Source organism: Pantherophis guttatus, chromosome 2 (genome assembly GCF_059756535.1).
Source record: "Pantherophis guttatus breed Tessera chromosome 2, ASM5975653v1, whole genome shotgun sequence".
Classification (NCBI taxonomy): Eukaryota; Metazoa; Chordata; class Lepidosauria; order Squamata; family Colubridae; genus Pantherophis; species Pantherophis guttatus.
Window position 1 is genome coordinate 21,412,049 of NC_142064.1, and position 19,813 is coordinate 21,431,861.

Below are 19,813 nucleotides of genomic sequence, written 5' to 3' on the forward strand. Positions count from 1 at the left end.
GGGATAGGAATGGAGATTTTGCAATATCCTTCCCCCTGGAGTGGGGTAGGAATGGAGATTTTGCAATATCCTTCCCCCTGGATTAGGGTGGGAATAGACATTTTGCAGTATGTTTACTCTGGAGTGGGGTGGGCATGGAGATTTTGCAATATCCTTCCCCCTGGAGTGGGGTGGGAATAGAGATTTTGCAGTATCTTTACCCTGGGAGTGGGGTGGGAATGGAGATTTTGCAGTATCCTTCCCCTGCCACGCCCACCAAGCCACACCCACAGTAAAAATAATTGGATTTCACCACTGCCTTAAGAGCTTTACATAAAACGCAGCACTAACGGCTGACTTTTTATTTGCAGTTAATAGAGGTTTCACAGACGCTGCAGCATTTTATAGAAGTTAGGCAAAGTTATTACAAGCACGTTTTTCCCATAATCTAAAGAAGGCGTCGCCGTGAGGTACAGGACTGTTACACGGGGAAACTGTTGCCACTACAAAAGAACTACAACTCCCGAGAGCCCCCGCGAGGTCTAGGAGAACGTTAGCCCGGGCAGATCGAGCGCGCGAGGTTTTTTTTTTTTTTTTGCTGGGTTTCCGGAGCTGCGGCAAATTTAACTACATCAACAAAGCCGAGCAAGGGAAGGCGCGGGAAAGCAAAAGCCGAAGGATCGGAGATCCCCGTTCTTCATGCATCATCACCCTTTTGAGCATCATGCACAGGTAAAGATTAATGGATGCAGCTGCAAAGAAAAGATTAGGAGCGGCGGGATTGGTTTACGCGCCTTGTTTGCGGGATCGTTTGGTGTTTCGGCTAAATGCGGAATGCAATTCACAAATCGGGCATGTACTTTTCAGGTGATAACCGCGCATCTATTTACTGCAGAGGATCCCCAAGGAATATGCATAATAAATATTTGCATGAGAAGTGCAAAGAAGTTAGGAAAGTTAGGAGACTGGCGCATTCTCCATATGCACCCTTGGCACAGGTGGATAGGTGTGCTTAGCACATGGATTTGAACAATGCCTGAACAGACCTGTGCAGGTGTGCATATGGACTGAATATGGGGACTCTCTTTGTCTTTGAATCCAGTTAAAAAGGTACATACTGATGGGAAATGGTCTCATAGTATTGCAAGGGGTGTTGCTAAACTGTATTTGGAAATGGCTGTATTTGAATGCAAAAGTGCTTTATATTAAAGGCTGTTGCATCTATGTACAATGATGCAACGTGTCATTTAGATATTGTCAAAGGTTCAGACTTACAAAATTGATCAAGGGTAAAAGAGACTCAGATTTTTATGGTAGTTGAAATATGTGGTATGATTGGACCCAGAAACGATGGGAGAGAGACAAAGGATAATGTTGGATTATAATTATAGATGATTGTATATTTATGGTAGTCAATAAGTATTGGAAAGGTAAATTTGTATACAAGAATCTGTAAATATTTTCTATTTTTACTCTCTGATTACTGGTGTATATATATATATATATATATATATATGGATATTCTGGCGATGTTACACCGTGATAGAAAAATTATTGTACATTTGTTTTTGATTTTTCTTTTTGATGCTCTAATAAAAAATTTATTAAAAAAAAAGATATTGTCAAAGGTTCCATTGAGTGCAACGCGTTGATATTCTTGTAAACAGGATCCGAGGGTTTGTAGTTGCCATCCTCTGGCTCTCTACATAGGTAGTCTTCAATTTACAATCACAATTGAACACAAAATTTCTATTGCTAAGCAAGACAATTCTTAAGTGAATTTTGCCCCATTTTGCAACTTTAGTTAAGTGAATCACTGTAGTTGTTAAGTTAGTAAGATGGTTAAGTGAATCTGGCTTCCCCCCTTTGACTTTGCTTATCAGAAGGTTGCAGAAGGTGATCACATGACCTCAGGGCACTGCAACTGTCATAAATATAAATGGGTTGACAAGCCTCTGAATTTTGATCACATGACCATTGGAGATGCTGCAATGGTCGTAAGTGTGAAAAACAGTCATAAGTCTTTTTTCAGTGTCCTTGTAACTTATGGTGACTAAATGAATAGATAGAAGCCAAAGACTATTTTAGTCTTCTGTTGAAACAGGGTGTTTTATTCTTCCATGCAGGACTTCCATCCATCCAAACAATTTCTGATGATAATTATAACAAGCTGTCAGTCTCCCAATCCAGTATATCTTTTTCTCTTTCTTTCTTTCTTTCTTTCTTTCTTTCTTTCTTTCTTTCTTTCTTTCTTTCTTTCTTTCTTTCTTTCTTTCTTTCCCTCCCTCTCTCTCTCTCTCTCTTTCTTATCTCTCTATCTTATCTATCTACCTACCTACCTACCTACCTACCTACCTACCAGGGGTGGGTTTTACTTACCTTTACTACCGGTTCGCAATGGGGCTGCGTGTGCTCTCTCGCTTCATACATATGCGCGCTCTTCTGTGCATGCGCAGAAGCGTTTTCATGATGTCAGGGTCAGTGGGCGGAGCCACCCGCCGGTTTTACTACCGGTTCTATAGAACCGCTGCGAACTGGGGGCAACCCACCACTGCTACCTACCTATTAATCTAATCTAGCTATCAGTCTGTCTATCTAGCTATCTAACAATCAATCAAATCAAATTTATTGGCCGCCCATCTTACCACAGAATACATTTATGTACTTGGTATGTATTTTGATGGTATTGTTTTGGTTGTAGGGAATCTCCTTGGCTTAATTCATCCATCACACAGCAAGCCTCGGTTTATTTGAAAGCCACCATTATTTTGATTTACTCATATTGTTAAATAATATACCTGTTTTCTAAGTTATAGTGTTTGACTCCAATACAACATGTTGAATAAAAAATAAATTTGAAATCACAACATATGCCAAAAAAGGTACTTGTGATCAGGTTCAAAGTTCCAACAGCTGCCCCCACCCTGCCAAGTGATCAAATTTTGAGTGCTCAGCAACTGGCCTGCATTTACAGGCATTTGCAACAGTCCATGGTGATGACTGCAATTTACAATTATTATTTTTTGTCGGAAACCAGCATTTACTTTCTCTTTCTGGCAATAATCACCTTTTGCAAACAGTGACTTTACTTGATGACAATGTTTGCTTAATGATGATGCTGTTTGCGTTAGGACCACAGTGTTTGCTTAATGACAGCTGCAAAAAAAAAAAAAAAAAAAAATTGGACATGATCATAAGCAGATCTTAACAACCAGAACAACATTTGACTGTAATTCCAGATTCAATTACAGTTGTACATCAAGAACTAGTAGTAATGTACATAGTAATGTATGAAGGCATCCCAGTCAAGTAAAGAATAAACGTATCTGGAACTTTTAGCTCTCTTCTTCCATAATAATAATGATTCTGAGTCTTAACTACTTCAATTATTGACACTGCCTTACTAGGGCAGTGTTTATTGTACCAATTATGCAGTTTTCTGGGAAAACAGCTACTTGCTTTGTGAATTCCTAGTACAGGATCTATTCAAGCAGAACACAGTCTTAGCAGGCTAAATTTCTAGCAAGATAATTTTGGGCATGTCCAACTTGCATAATACACACACACACACATGCAAATCATTCTTCCTATATTGATATGCTTGTCAATTATTGAAATCTTTGACCAATCCTGTCAGGATAGAACAATCCCTGGCCTCAGCAGTTTTCTGGAAGAGAAGCAACTATCTGTGCCTCTCGCATCATTTTTAAAGGTGTAAATTCTGAGTGGCTGAAAGTTGACTCAACCTTCCATCCTTCTGAAGTCGGTCAAATGAGGACCCAGATTGTTGGGGGACAGTATGCTGACTCTAAATCGCTTAGAGAGGGCAGTAAAGCCCTGTGAAATCAGGGGTGAAATGCTACTGGTTCGCTCCGGTTCAGGAGAATTGGTAGTGATAAAAACTACTGGTTCAGGCGAGCCAATAGTTAGCTACTGGTTCGGTTGAACCTGTAGTTAAAAAAGCTACCGGTTCCTCCGAACCGGTATTTCCGACAATCAGCTGTACCGCACGGTTTAGCCTAAATCATGCGGCACAGCTGATCCCTCCCCTTGCTGTTCTACTTACCTTCCCAAGTCTCTTTTTGGTGTGTGCTGTGCATGCGCGCGCGCAGCGCGTATTTGGTGCGCGCGCACGCTTTATTTTATTTTTATTTTTTATTTTAATTTGATTTATATGCCGCCCTTCTCCGGAGACTCAGGGCGACTTACAATGCATTAGCCTTCATACTTTTGTATATTTATACAAAGTCAGCTTATTGCCCCCACAAACTGGGTCCTCAATTTACGTACCTTAGAAAGGATGGAAGGTTGAGTCAACGTTGAGCCTGGGGAGATTCGAACTTGCAGTAATTGCAGGCAGCTGAATGTTAATAACAGGCTATTAGTCTGCTGCGCCACCAGGCTCCTCGCTTGACGCGCATGCGCAACCAGCAAACCAATAGCCAACCGGTTCAGATTTCACCGTTGTGTGAAGCAGTATATAAGTCCAAGTACTATTGCTATTGCTATTAAGTCTCTGTTCCTGTGTTGGCTGAAGAGCTATTATGGGTTGCATGTAAAATGGTAGCTGTGAGGCCTTTGTATCCTTGCAGGAGACATCTTCAGGAAATTCCAGATTTGGGAAGCAACATCACTACAAGTGTCCCATGGACCTGGCATCCCAACAAGACTTCAGATCTCCTCGCAGGCATGGGAGTGTCTGCTCTTAAATTGGACAGTGAGAACACCCCCCAGGATCTGTTGATGTGTGTGGGCCCACCCACCAAGCGGCAGAAAGTGAGGGAAAGCAAATTTCTGATTATCCACCAGCCTAGACTGCTTCAAGAGATAGTAGCAGGTAAGACCTTTTCTTGCCCCCCCCCAAAAAAAGCTATTCAAAATTCTACCTTAGGATAATGATAAAGTCCAAATTGATAGTAGCATTTTAATTTTTTTTAACTGTAAAAGCAGGCTGATTTGTTGGATTCACCTATTAGTTTTCCTTAATCTTGGTTTGTTGCCAAGAAACAGTTGCCTAAAGTAACACAACAGACTTGCTGTAAACCATAATTTGCAAATCAGAGTGACTGAATTCATTCAGCACACTAACTGACTGCAGGGTATGAGCAGGGCTGGGGTGAAATGCTCCCGGTTTGGACCGGATCAGCCTATCCGGTAGGGATGGCGGCGGGTGGTTTGGAGAACCAGTAGCAAAAATCCCTCCCCGCCGCTCCCATGCCCCCCCCCCAATTGCCCGGTCGCCCGCTTGCTGCTTCTTTTAAAAAATGCTTTTAAAAGTTTTAAAAAAGGCTCTGACGATCACAGCTGAGCCTCACGATCATCAGAGCCTTTTTTTTTTTTACTTTTAAAAGCATTTTTTTTACAACCTATTTGTCCGAATAGGTTGTAAAAAAAATGCTTTTAAAAGTAAAAAAAAGATCACACACACCCCGGCGCAATGTTGTATTTACCCCATGCCTCCTTTTGGCGTGCACTGCATGCGCACACCTCGCATTTGGTGCACACGCAGCACGCATGCACAGCCAGCAAACTGGTAGTAAACCGGTTCAGATTTCACCACTGGAGCAGGGTATTTCTTAAACTGGCTGACCACACTTCTTCAAAATTAGATTTATATTAGTCACTATTTGCAGATAAATATATTTATCAGTTGGGAATATTGAAAAAGCAGGGTGGATTTGATTTAAATCGAGTTTCACTAGTAAAAAGGCTTGATTTAAATCAACTTGATTTAAATCATAATTTTTAAAGAGCAACTGTCATCTCTGCTACTCCTTTGATCCACTGTTGACTCACTGATAGTCCCAGTGTTGCAGAATATACAGCCTCATGCTACATAAGTAAACTCCATTTCATGCTGAATAAATTAAATTATTTATGTATCTTAAATAGAAAACTATCTTATGATAGATTTTTACCCCAAAAGTTTTTTATTAAAATAAATTCGATAAAAATAAAAAAAATCTGATTTAAATCAAAAAAATCCGATTTTTTAAAAAAAATTTTAAAAAATCATTGATTTTTATCCACCCTGTGAAAAAGGCAAGTTAATTTAGTAATTTAATACCCTGGCTAACATTCAACTGTTCCATTTTCTGAAAACCATGTTTCATTTTTTCAGACTAGTTTGCAGTTCCACTGTATTTACCTTGAAGTGAGTTACATGGAACTCTGTAAACTTTTATTGTTGAAAGCTGTTTTGGATTCTGTTGTATGTGTGTGCTGCTGTGGATTTTTGTTTCAAACTATGTAAAATCCAAAATTAATGATTTGAGGTCAGTGCTTCAATTTGTTTTATGAACAATGTTTATAGGCGCTCTAAAATAGAGTTTTGAAAACCTGACCATTAAGAGTACAACATTCATAGTTTTGAAACATATACTACTTAAGGATAAATTACTGCAGAATCACAATATGCATAATAAAAACAAATTAAGATTAAGCAGCCCAAGAAAATTGAAACTGTTTTCCCCAATGCTAAAGTAAAACATGTTAGGCACCAGACATTTCTCCCACCTGTAGTTTATTTATTTAGGAGATTTATATTGCCCTCTATTCACACATGGCGACTAAAGACAGCTTACAAGAATATAAAAATATATAAAAAAACAATAAAACCAATAAAAGAGAGAATCATATATAATAAAATAAAATACCCTCCCCCTTCGCAACGACAACACATCATATATCCAGGAGCCTGGATAGCTCTGCAGACTAAAGTACTGTAATGTAACACCAGCTGTCTGCAATTAAAGTAAGTTTGAATCTTGCCAGGCTCAAGGTTGACTCAGCCTTCCATCCTTTCTAAGGTAGGTAAATTGAGGACCCAGTTTGTGGGGGGCAATAAGCTGAGTTTGTATAAATATACAAAAGTATGAAGGCTATTGCACTGTAAGCCGCCCTGAGTCTCCGGAGAAGGGCGGCATATAAATCAAATTAAAAAAAAAAAATGTGAGCCATTTTATGGGCTCTATCCTGTTCTGGGTTTTCCAGGCCCACTGGCAGAACCAACGAGTGGGGGCCATTCTAATCTCTGCGGGAATGATGTTCCAGAGAGAGGGAGCCACCACGAAGAAGACCCTTCTTCTAGGTCCCACCAGGTGTATCTCCCTAGTTGTGAATAGATTATTCCTTTTTCACTCCCCTCCTATATCTCATCCAGTCAGGACACCACCAATCTAGTAGGCTTCTTCTTATTGGTTTGTGGAATCTGTTAAGATGAAAATGAGCATCATTAATGGTCGTTCAAATTTCTTATCTATCTTCTTTAATAGTAGAATGACCCACACAACTTCAGATAATTGTGTGCCAGGTACATACTTTGCTGAATGGAAGAAATACAGTGTTCGCCATGAGTTGGAGACGTCCAGCTGGCTTTCCAGTGCAAAAGATGCTGAAAAAAATGTGATTATCAGTCAATGGACCAGTTAAAGCAATTCTGAATCTTGGCAGCTTCAATGTGTGGACTTCAACTTTCAGAATTCCATTCCAGAATGTGGAAACCCACACATCTTGAAGCATCAAGCTTGACTCATAATAATTCTTTCCTCTCATCCCCAAAAGGTACCGGTATTTCTTGGGATACTTTGCCAGATGAACTGCTGTTGGGAATCTTTTCCTATCTAAACTTGACCGATTTGCTGAAAGTTTCCCAGGTTTGTCAGAGATGGCATCGCCTTTCGTAAGTGGCTGTCGATTTCTAAATAAAAGTGTATATATACAAAAGCATTCTCCTTTCCACTGTTTGCTGAATTGGTTTCCATTGAGCATTGATATGATTTATTAATTTCAGTAGGAATTCAGTGACTTAGGAGTTTCACTAGCCATACGTGAGGCAACAATACACCGATTCAAAAATAATAGCATGATATTGGGATGGAATTTTAGAATAGAATAGAATAACCGAGTTGGAAGGGACCTTGGAGGTCTTCTAGTCCAACCCCCTGCCCAAGCAGAAAACCCTACACCACTTCAGACAAATGGTTATCCAACATCTTCTTAAAAACTTCCAGTGTTGGAGCATTCACAACTTCTGGAGGCAAGTGGTTCCACTTATTAATTGTTCTAACTGTCAGGAAATTTCTCCTTAGTTCTAAATTGCTTCTCTCCTTGATTAGTTTCCACCCATTGCTTCTTGTCCTACCCTCAGGTGCTTTGAAGAATAGCTTGACTCCCTCTTCTTTGTGGCAGTCCCTGGGATATTGGAACACTGCTATCATGTCTTCCCTAGTCCTTCTTTTCATTAAACTAGACATGCCCAGTTCCTGCAACCGTTCTTCATATGTTTTAGCCTCCAGTCTCCTAATCATCTTTGTTGGAGATGGAATTTTAATTGCAGGCTGCGGAATTGTTGTAATATTTTCTGTCTCAGATCTAAACGGATTTATCACTTTGGCTCTCTCTCTGTTTTTTAAATGAGGTTCTGTGCAGATTTTGCCCAACGCACATAATATTGATTCACTTTTCATAGTGTCTGTACTTCTTGACACCATTGTTTCCCATATATGTATAAACATATGAATGCAGGGGTGAAATGCTACCGGATTGGACTGGAGCGGCCGATCTGGTAGCAATGATGGCCGGTAGTTCGGAGAACTGGTAGCAATGGCAGCTGGAGGCTCTGCCCACCCACCCACCCCGGAGCCGCCGCCTGCTCGCTGCCTGCCTCAACCAGGCCGGGGAATGCACCATTCCCCGATACCAGCCCTGCCCTGGAGCCGCTGCCTGCTCGCCCTTTGCCATGCGGTGTATCCTACTGCTCACCTTTCTCCCGTGGCTGGCTGTCAGGGAAGGCAAGCGCCCAAAAGTTACTGAAGTCGCTCACTCTCCTTCTTGAATGTGCCGCCACCATCGCCGCTCTGGTCCATGCGCCAGCTGCACAAGTGCACACCGTTTATTTAATTCACTCATCAGTGGCAGGTTGGGCGTGTGCTTGCGCAGCCAGCGTGTGGACCAGGGTGGTGATGGTGGCGGCACATTCAAGAAGGAGAGTGAGCGACTCCGGTAACTTTTGGGCGCTTGCCTTCCCTGACAGCCAGCCACGGGAGAAAGGTGAGCAGTAGGATACACCGCATGGCAAAGGGCGAGCAGGCAGCGGCTCCAGGGCAGGGCTGGTATCGGGGAATGGTGCATTCCCTGACCTGGTTGAGGCAGGCAGTGAGCAGGCGGTGGCTCCAGGGCCCCAGGGAATGGCGCATCCCTGGGCCCTGGCCCCCGACCCAAAGCGAAGAGAGAGCGGGTGATGAGTGGGTGGCAGAATAGAAATTTAAAAAGTTTTCCTACCGGGTTCTGTGGGCGTGGCTTGGTGGGAGGGGGTCTTGTGACTGAGTGGGCGTGGCTGTGAGTGACATCGAATTGGCCACGCCCACTCACTCACAGGACACCCCCCCAAGCCACACTCACAGAATTGGTAGAAAAAAAATTTAGATTTCACCCCTGTATGCATGTACAGTATGTCAACTTACAACCACAACTGCGACCAGAACTTGCATTGGTAAGCAAGGTGATTAAGTGAATTGTGGCTGATTTTTATGATTTTTTAATGAATATTGTATAATAATCTGCTCATGACCACCTCAGTTATGCTAATATTTTTGCTTCAATTGCTGTTAAATTAATTCCTTCCCGCCTTTTTTTCTTCTTCTTTTTTTCAAGGCTTGATGAGTCGCTCTGGCAAAGTCTTGATCTTGCAGGTAAAAATCTTTTGCCAGGAGTAATTGGCCAATTGTTGCCCTTGGGAGTGATCGCCTTCCGCTGTCCAAGGTCCTGCATTGCGACACCTTTGTTTAAAACAAGCAGGTAAATACACCAAACTGAGACGATATCCTTTATTTTTACAGTTCCTGTCTGACTACTAATACTCTGTTGTATGTTTTGCAAAAAGAAAAGGACAATTTTCAAGTGAACTAGGAAACTTTGTCAGCTGACCTAGACTTTGGCACTGGACATCAGTGCAGTGCAATGTGTGAATAGACAATCTTTTTTTTTTTTTTTGGCCTGAGAGCAAAAAATGTTCACTCTGGTAGAGTTGTCTACTGAAAAGACAAGCTGTCGTGATGGGCGTGGTTAGGCACAAAACAAAATAACGTTGCGGCTATAGACTGATGCTTTGTTTTGGATCATCTAGCCTTCATATATACAGCTATTCCTCGATTTACGACCATAATTGAGCCGAGAATTATGGTTGTAAGTCATTGTAGTCATAAATTGGGGCACCCATTGACCAGAAGTAATTTTCAGATTCTTTTCGTGGTGGTCATTAAGAAAATGCCTTGGTTGTTAAGTGGACACCGTGGTCATTAAATGAAACCATTCATTTGAATAGGTGTTTTTTGTTGGAAACTGGGGGGGGGGGAATCGCGAATCACAGTCATGTGATTATGGAACATAAAGCTGATTCCCCTGATCTGCGATCACATGATGAAGGGAGGGTGGAGCAACCATTTATGACAGATGGGAGGGGGGTTCTTTACAGGCCGTAAAGTACCCATTCTGTCACCATCGTAACGTTGAACTGTCATAGAATGACTGGTCATTAAGTGAGGACTCTCGAGCTCCGTTTTTGGCTGACACAGCCTCCTGCAACCCTCTGCCAGTGAAAATGGAGCTCGGGAGGGCTGCACACAGCCCTCCCGAGCTCCATTTTCACTGGCAGAAGCACTGCAGGCCGGTCCTTCATTGTTTCCAGGGTGGTCCTGCGGGCCAGATTTGGGTATCACGCAGGCCGGATCCGGCCCTCAGGCCTTGAGTTTCACACCCCTGCCTTAAACTATATAATTCAACAATTCTATGATTTTGCTAGCACTGTGTTTTGTTTTGTTTTGTTTTAAAGAACTGTATTCCACTGTTTTCCTCACACCCTTGCTTGTCTTTTCTTTCTTAGGGCACTTTGTGTGCAACATCTGGATTTATCAAATTGTACAATAAATGTTCTAGATCTCGAAGATATCCTTGGCAGATGCCAGAGTCTGCAGAATCTCAGCCTAGAAGGTCTCATACTTTCTTCTGATATCGTTAGGTGAGCAATTAAAAAATGTGTTAATTTTTGATGCTGACTTCAAGAAGAAAAAGTCGTAAGAAATCCTTGACAGAGTCCTTGCTCGGTTCACAGACCTGGAGTTCATGTGTTGGTGGAAGCTCATTGTTTTGATTGCTATGATTGTATTTCTATGGGCTATTATCTTTTATAACTGGGTTCCCGATGTTTCTAGCTTTGGAGACTGGCGCGGGGATGGTGGTAGAGGGGATGGTTCCGTGCGAGTGGCCAGCAAGCGTGTGCGCACGCACAGATCCATTTGCTCGAGCACGTTGTGTGCTCACCCACTGCTCACACTGAGGATGCATACTCACCAGCTGTTTCCACGGCCTGGCTGCAAACTCCTCACGGTCCACTAATAGGCTGTGGCCAACAGGTTAGGGACCACTGCTTTATCATGCTTTGTTGTGTTTTTGTTTTAAATTATATTTTGGGTGTTGTAAGTTTTCCCAGAGTCTTTGGAAGTGGGCTGGTTATTATAAATAATAATAACAACGTAAGGTGGAGGTATGTAGAGGCAGGCTCAAAAGCTTTGCAGATTCACAGAACTGTTGAAGATCCTGTGCCCCTCAGCTGTAAATCACAGGAAGTATTGTGTTTACCTCCTCATCAGTTTATTTCCTTCCGCTTTGTGTCAGTGATAAAAAATGTAAGAAATAAAATAGTCCCCAGCTCAGCTGCAGAATCAAAAGTTAAACAATTTTTGCATACAGGTAGTCCTTGCTTGAGGGGATGCGGTAGCTCAGTGGCTAAGGAACTGAGCTTGTCGATCAGAAAAGTCAGCAGTTTGGCGGTTTGAATCCCTAGTGCCGCATAACGGAGTGAGCTCCCGTTACTTGTCCCAGCTTCTGCCAACCTAGCAGAAAGCACGTAAAAAATGCAAGTAGAAAAATAGGGACCACCTTTGGTGGGAAGATAACAGCGTTCCATGCGCCTTCGGCGTGGAGTCATGCCAGCCACATGACCACGGAGACGTCTTCGGGCAGCTCTGGCTCTTTGGCTTAGAAACGGAGATGAGCACCACCCCCTAGAGTCAGGAATGACTAGCACATATATGCGCGGGGAATCTTTACCTTTACCTTTTTAGTCCTTGCTTAATGACCTCAATTGAGACTGGCAACTCTTTATGACCAAGGGACATGGTTGTTAAATCGGACATTATGTGACCACGACTTGTGAGTTTACTGCCGGTTTCTCCATTAACTTTTTTGAAACTGGTTGTGTAGTGTGCAAATGGCAATCGTACAGCTGCAATTGTAAATGCCTACCCAGTTACTCCCAAATCTTAATCACATGACTGCGGGAATGTTGTGACACGCAAGGTCAGGTCATAAAATTACTTTTTCAGGTCCACTGTTACTTCAAACAGTCATTAAACAAGGAAGTCATTAAGCAAGGATTATCTGTACTTATCTTCTGTCCTGTAACCTGTGCCAAAAGAGTTTTATGGAATCCTTTTTTCTACCTCCATTACTTCCTTGTCCTTCTCTATAGAATTGATCTGTCCATTCATCAACTTAACAAACTTTTTAGTAGTAGATCAATAATAACTCATTAATCAAGAAGCAATATTTTAAAATTTTCTGTTTATTTTGAGGGTAAGGACATAAAAGGTGGTTTTCTCTTTCTCTTTTTAGAAGTATAGCACAAAACCCCAATTTGGTCCGGCTAAACTTATCTGGATGTTCTGGATTCTCTGCAGATACCGTGGAAGTGTTGTTGAAAAGCTGTCCAAGGTAATATGATTTACATGAGAGATTACCTTGAATTTAGCACTAGTGTTAAATATTCTAAACTGGATTTGTTGATGGAAACTCTTAATAACAATCCGGAGTTCAGGTTAGAGGGACAAGTTGCTGTGGGGTTGAGTGGTCATCTAGGCATTCACATGTTGAGTTGTGCACAGGTGCAAGAAACTAATAAATATGATGCATAACAAAAAATATCTTGGAATAAAAAGAAGTAGCACAAGTAGCTAGGTGTGGATGATGTGTAAGGGAAGCCATAGATCAAGTTGTATCATTTTTTACACCATGGTACCAAATGGGATGGCTGTGGAATTTCCTCTAAGATATTTGCCAATTTTCTCTTTTTCTGCAAACCTGGTGCTGCTTTCCCTCTTGGTCAAAGGTTGCCCAAAACCCCACAATAGATTTCAGGGACATTAGAAGAACTAAAATATTTAAAAATTCATCACAGCCCAGTTCTGCTAATAGAAATGCTGTTATGGAGAACAACAAATTTTATACATAAGAATTGGGTTCACATATCTTGCTAATCTGTAGTGTTTATTTGAATTTAGTTTAGCATGTTAATTTGAACCCAGTTGTTGTAGGATGTAGCCACAATTCAATGCAGTTAGTGAAGCCAGCATTCTGGTTTAACAAACCTACATTAAATTATGGCTTAGCACAGCGAGTGAAACTAATGTATTGTGATTGATTTTTCTTTTTTACTTCTGAATCTACTGGCCTTCAGTGCCATAGTGTTTCGTTGTATAAAAAATTAAATGAAGGTGAGACATTATATGTTCGAATTTCAAATTAGAAGTGTTTTACATTTGTATTTTTATACAATTTCTAGATATTTTGATGCTTTCAAAACTCAGTTGATATGTATTCATCAAATTTATATCTCATGACAGGTGATTTTGGGAGGCATACTATAATTGGTAGATAATTATTAGAATGTATTCCTTCTCAATTTAGGTTAGAAGAATTGAATTTAGGCTGGTGTGACTTCACAGCTGAGCATTTGAAGATCGTAGTCAGTCATGTTCCTTCCAAACTATTGCAATTGAACCTTAGTGGATACAGGCAGAATCTCCTGATCCCAGGTGAGTTTTCTTTTGAAACAGTGGATTCAGGTAACCTACACCATTCCTCTTGTGATAATTTGGGTTGGGGGGGGGATTCCATTGTAATTGAACAGGAGTTTGGTTACACACCCATTTTTCTCCTTAAAATCTTAAAACCACCTGGTAAAGAAATTTTAATATGCTTTTTGTAATGTGGTTTGACATGCCTCTCAAAGCCAGGTATAGCGCTAATGTCAACAAAATTTTCAGAATCCGAACCTGTGCTGAGACTTGGATACTGCTTTAATCCAACTTCTACCACATTTAGAATAAATATAGTGATTCCCCAAAAATAAGACCCTGTCTTATATTTTTTTGAACCCTGAAAATAAGCACTTGGTCTTATTGCCATGCGCTCAAAAGCCCGATTGGGCTTATTATCAGGGGATGTTTTATTTTGGGGGAAACAGGGTACTATGGTTTACTTTTGGATTCCCACATATACTGTACCAATACAGTACAAGCTCTCACATTCTTGGGGAAAAACTCAATGCATATAAAGGCCAGCAACAGCTATGATTTCCATTTTTTTTTTTTTTTTTTTGGTCTATATAATAATTTTACTTGAACTCAATCACATTGACAAAATTACCATCTGTCAATTGCAAAAGGCAGTTTTACTTGGAATATTTTACATCCTTTTACAATACCTTTTAACGGCATTAAACATCATCCGCCTGGTTTCGCAAGATACCATATTTTTCGAAGTTTAAGACGCATCTTTTTTCCCCCAAAAAAGAGGGTGAAAATCTGGGTGCGTCTTATACTCCGAATGTAGCCCCGCCCAGCTTCTCAAACGGAGGTTTCAGAGGCTGAAAAAAGCATCAGAAACGAAGCTTCAGAAAAAAAGCCCCCAAACAGAGCTTCAGAGGCTTTTTTTTTCTGAAGCTCTGTTTCAGAAGTTTCAGAGGCAGAAAAAAAAGCAAGGCACAGAGCTTACAACCAAGGAACCTGTTGCTAAAATTCACCTCTGGGAATAGCTGATTGGGGGTATTACACCTGCCAATCAGCTTTTTTCTTATTTTCCTCCCCAAAAACTAAGGTGCGTCTTATACTCGAAAAATACAGTAATATTGCATTGGTGCTTCCATTGCAGTGAAAATTACTGAGACTGACTGTATCCTCAACTTGCTACTATAATTGAGCCCAATATTTCTGTTGCTAAGTGAAACATTTGTTAAGTGATCTTTTGCCTCGTTTTATGATCTTTCTTGCTGCGGTTAACTGAATCATTGTAGTTCTTTAGTAACATGGTTGCTAATGAATTTGACATAGACTTTGCTTGTCGCAAAAAGGGAGCACATGACCCCACAACACTGCAATTGTCATAAATATGAATCAATTGCCAAGTGTCTGAATTTTGATCATGTGACTAGGAGGATGCTGCAACAGTCACAAGTGAAAAACAATCATAAGTCATTTTTCAGTGCCATTATAACTTCGGTCACTAAATGAACAGGTTTATCTGTGGATGTTGTGTTTTCTAGTATGAAAAAATGTGTTAAAACTAAAGTAGCCTTTTCAAATCCTAGTAGAAAATATATTTCTGACCCAAGTAATTTATGGCATTGTTGTAAGGTCATATACTGGACAGTGCCATTGAGTAGGTATGAATGACAGATTATATTTCATTTTTCATTTTCAGATGTTAAAACATTACTAGAGAGATGCTCTGGTCTAATCCATTTAGATTTAAGGTAAGTAGTGCAATTGAATACTAGTCTGCATCTTTGAAAGCTTTGTGCTTTTAATAAAAAAACAATATGATAGAATGAATTAAAATGCATCATATGCCATGTATAAGCGATAGATTAATATTGGATAATAATACATTTAAGTGCTTAAATCTGTATTAAAAGTATACTATTCTGAATTGGCCCTTCCAATTAAATTACCCATTGCTTGTTAGGTATCTGCCACAACTGTAAATAAACCTTGTATCTCTCCCCCCTCCCCCCCCAAATCTTCCCTGAGTCTTCATGCCACAGGGTGTTGAGTTGGCATTTGGGACTCAGGACCCTGGACAGCACACACACACACACACCCGGGGTTCAGGGTGCTGGTTAAAGTTTTAGAGGAGCTTTGGGTTAATGTCAGGGTTCCAAGTAACACCTCCAACGAAAGAAGACTGCGAGGCTAGAAGTTCCTCAAAGTTCCATTTTATTAGAGATGTCATATTGGCACATATTGGGAAAACCCGAATCTGAGAGCTTCCAGGTTTTCCCCACCCAACAGAAATTGCAAGTCCCTGCCCCAGCACCCATATGTCCATCACATGGTCCAATTAATACACCTTCCCAACTGAAGATGCCTCCCAGTCACACCAATCCAGGTGAGGGCAGGATGTCCTTGACTCTCAAAGAAAAGAATGTTATTATGGCTAGATATCTTTCCACTCCATCTTCCCTCCCAGTTTCCCGCAGCACTAAATGTGGCAGCCCTGAAGATCCAAAGTAAACGACAGCCTCAGGGCTGACTGTCGGGTCCGGCTGCGACCTCCGCTCTGGCATCTTGCCAAACTGAAGCATCTTATTATCTACATCAAGCATATACTCTGAGAACCATTAGGGAGGAGCTGTCTTCACCTTCTTTCTCTCACACAAAGAATCTAAACTGAGCTGCCTCTGGAATGCACTCCCTCCCTTCTGGGAATCCTGCATTCCATCACAAGTACTTAGTCAAGTGGAAGACTTGAATATGCACATCCAGAATTAAATAAAATATAAGTTTTATTTTTATAAAGACGCTCAATCTTAAATAAATGCAAAATAAATTTTTCTTAAATACTTGCGTTACAGCGACAGTGTTATGTTGAAGCCTGAATGCTTTGCTTGCTTCCACCAACTCAAACACCTTGAACACCTAAGTCTTAGTCGATGCTATCAAATACCTCCCTCTGCTTTACTGTAAGTAGTTTTTGATATCCAATTGTTTTTTGTGCTAAAATTGAGAGCTACTCAAGCAAAAGCTTGAAGCCTGGTGGCTCAGCAGACTGATAACATTGTGATTAACACCAGCTGTCTGCAATTACTGTAAGTTCGAATCTCACCAGGCTCAAGGTTGACTCAACCTTCCATCCTTTCTAAGGTTGGTAAATTGAGGACCCAGTTTGTGGGGACAATAAGCTGACCTTGTATAAATATACAAAAGTATGAAGGCTATTGCCTAACGCATTGTAAGCCGCCCTGAGTCTCCGGAGAAGGACGGCATATAAATCAATTTAAAAAAAAAAAAAAAAAGCTAAGTTTTTGCAAGCTACTACAGGTGAAATGTTGTACTGCATAGTGTTTCCTTGTGAACATAAACAATTGTGATAAGTTATTGTAGTTTTTAAAAAATGCTATTTGATTGTTACAAGCTCTTTTAGCTTTATTCAAGTGGCACTTTTTTGTGCTTTGTGATATGTGGTGTTTAAAAACAAAACAAAATCCTGTTCTTGGTACCAAGAAAGGTTTTTTTCAAGTTTTAAGATTTTGAGAGCAGATTCAGAGGGCTCTTTATAAATATTACACACTGGTTTTTCAATGTATGCCTTAGTCTGCTTTCTTCCTTTGCTCGCTCATTGCATTTTAAACCATTTAATTACTATATATTGATCCTCCTTTCAAAACGAGGACTTTAATTTCTTCTGCCATTGTCATCGACTCAGTATATTTTTATAATAGCTGTAATTCTTTATGCCTTAGTAGGAAGGATACATTGGCTTGAGAAATGGGCAGAATGGTGAAAAAAACATCAGCTGGAATGCCTAGATTCCTCCCTTTGCGCATTCTAGAAACATACAACTAACAATTTCTAACCTGGAAATGCTGGATGGGGTACAATATAAAAAAGGGGAAGGATATTTGTGAGAAACTGACTAAATGCTACCTTTACTCAAGGATGGGGCTGTGCACGCTTTGAAAATGTTTTGAAATATGTACTTTGGACCAAGCACCCATAAGATCCAACACTTCTGTTTGGAATCCTCTAGAACAGTGGGGAAATGTAAAATTTGTTACTACCGGTTCTGTGGGCGTAGCTTAGTGGGGGGTTAATATGACTGAGTGGGCGTGGCCAGCTTTTTTTTTTAACTTTTAAAACCATTTTTTCTACAACCTCTTCAGCTGAAGAGGTTGTTAAAAAAATGGCTTTAAAGCCTCTGACGATCCCAGCTGAGCTGCGCGATCATCAGAGGCTTTTTTTTTTTTACTTTTAAAAGCATTTTTTCGGCCAAAGAGGTTGTAGAAAAAATGCTTTTAAAAATAAAAAAAAGCCTCTGATGATTGCGAGGCTCAGCTGGGTAATGGGGGGGGCAGGGACTTTTGCTACCAGTTCTCTGAACCACCCACCGCCATCGCTACCGGATCGGGTGATCGGTCCGAACCGGGAGCATTTCACCCCTGCTCTAGAGTGTGTGCATGGTCCTACTCGAGTATATTTGTTGTTCTTGTCCCAAAGGTGTTTTTTCAAGAGGCAGCTGGACTTTCTGGGTTTTTTTCTTTCTTTCGAAGATGTTTCATTTCTCATCCAAGAAGCTTCTAAGGTGCTTTTTCAAGAGGCAGATGGACTTTTCAAGTTTCTTTTTTTCTTTGAAGACATTTCGCTTCACATCCAAGAAGCTTCTTCAGAGCTGATGGAAATGGAAATGGAGTAGCTAATCAAGTAGCTAATTTATTTTTTAACGGTTTTATTATATGATGGGTCCTTTAAATTTTTTAATGCTGTAAACTGCCCGGAGTCCCACATCTAAATGGATATTGGAATGAACACTTTTGCAAACAACTTAGTACTTCTAGAATGTACAGGAGTATTAAATTATTACAGGGTTTTCAACATGCCCTTGAATTTAGAGAATAGCTAAGTCACAACTATGAGGTGTGCTGCCAATCATTCAGTACTAAACACATGAAAAATCACACTAGCTAAATTAAAGGAATTATTTTGTTGTATTTTTTCTTTTAGTGAACTTGGTGAAATTGCTACGCTCAAAACACTGCAAGTTTTTGGAATAGTGACTGCCAATTCCCTACAGCTCTTAAAGGCGACGCTTCCTCATATAAAGATCAATACCTCCTATTTTTCACCTATTGCAAGGCCCACCATTGGCTGCAAAAAAAACCAAGAGATTTGGGGAATCCAATGCAGACTGAACTTGAGAAATCTGGCTGGGGTTTAATACATCTCGAAAGACTCTGACTTCTACCAACAGCAACATGAGTTCCTCAAGTCTTCACTGTGGAATTCTTGGCATTCCGTTTTAATCTCACAATTTGCAGTTACTGACCTGGTTTTATCAGTTTATGACCAAATGCTATCAAGTATTTTACAAGTTGTATTTTTTTTAATGTTCCACGACTTATACTGAGGCCTATCCAAGAAACGGTAATCATGCACAAATAGTTGCCATGCAATATGCAAGCTCTCCTTGTGGAAATATATATTTTTTAAAAAAGTAGCTCTAGTTAATAAAACTTGTCCAAATGTTCATATTCTCTGTTTTATCCATGCCAGTTGTTGTTGTTGTTGTTGTTGCAGGGAGTAGGACGTATTCGTGCTGATATACTTAAGATTCTGGCCTTTATCTCACAGCTCCTGGAAACATCATAGTTTAATTCTCCATTTAGATCACAGCCCTGGAATTTCTGGTCTTGTATCTCAATGTTCATTGAATACAACCAACATAGCTAAATGTCGCTAATTGTTACAGATATCCCTTATAATAGCATTTGGGATGAATTTCCAAAGCTAAGTGATGTTATTGTACAGCACAATGTCACGTGATTGCATTGCTTAGCAATGGCGACCCCTGCAGACCAGGGGTGAAATGCTCCTGGTTCGGACCAGATCGCCTAATCCGCTAGCGATGGCAGGTGGTTTGGAGAACCGGTAGCAAAAATCCCTCCCCACCCCCATGCCCAGCTGAGCTGCGCAATCATCAGAGGCTTTTTATTTTATTTTTA

The 19,813-nt window shown here is 40.6% G+C and overlaps 1 protein-coding gene across 1 annotated transcript; it reads left to right on the forward strand.

Annotated features, from left to right (window-relative positions):
• Nucleotides 1–7: 7 nt before the first annotated feature.
• SKP2 (S-phase kinase associated protein 2) lies at nt 8–19,340 on the forward strand. Its single transcript, XM_034442396.3, has 10 exons — nt 8–711; nt 4,572–4,816; nt 7,543–7,660; nt 9,634–9,777; nt 10,862–10,996; nt 12,652–12,750; nt 13,723–13,850; nt 15,517–15,568; nt 16,670–16,777; nt 18,816–19,340. Exons 1-10 carry the CDS (start codon nt 704–706, stop codon nt 19,027–19,029), a joined length of 1,251 nt encoding a protein of 416 aa, XP_034298287.2. The 5' UTR covers nt 8–703; the 3' UTR covers nt 19,030–19,340.
• The last annotated feature ends 473 nt before the right edge of the window (nt 19,341–19,813 follow it).

Bases quoted from the DNA above. Each gene is read 5' to 3' on its own strand.
- SKP2 (XM_034442396.3), top strand. The intron at 7,661-9,633 runs GTAAGTGGCTGT...CTTTTTTTCAAG, and splicing joins CAGAGATGGCATCGCCTTTC to GCTTGATGAGTCGCTCTGGC. The intron at 10,997-12,651 runs GTGAGCAATTAA...TTCTCTTTTTAG, and splicing joins CTTTCTTCTGATATCGTTAG to AAGTATAGCACAAAACCCCA.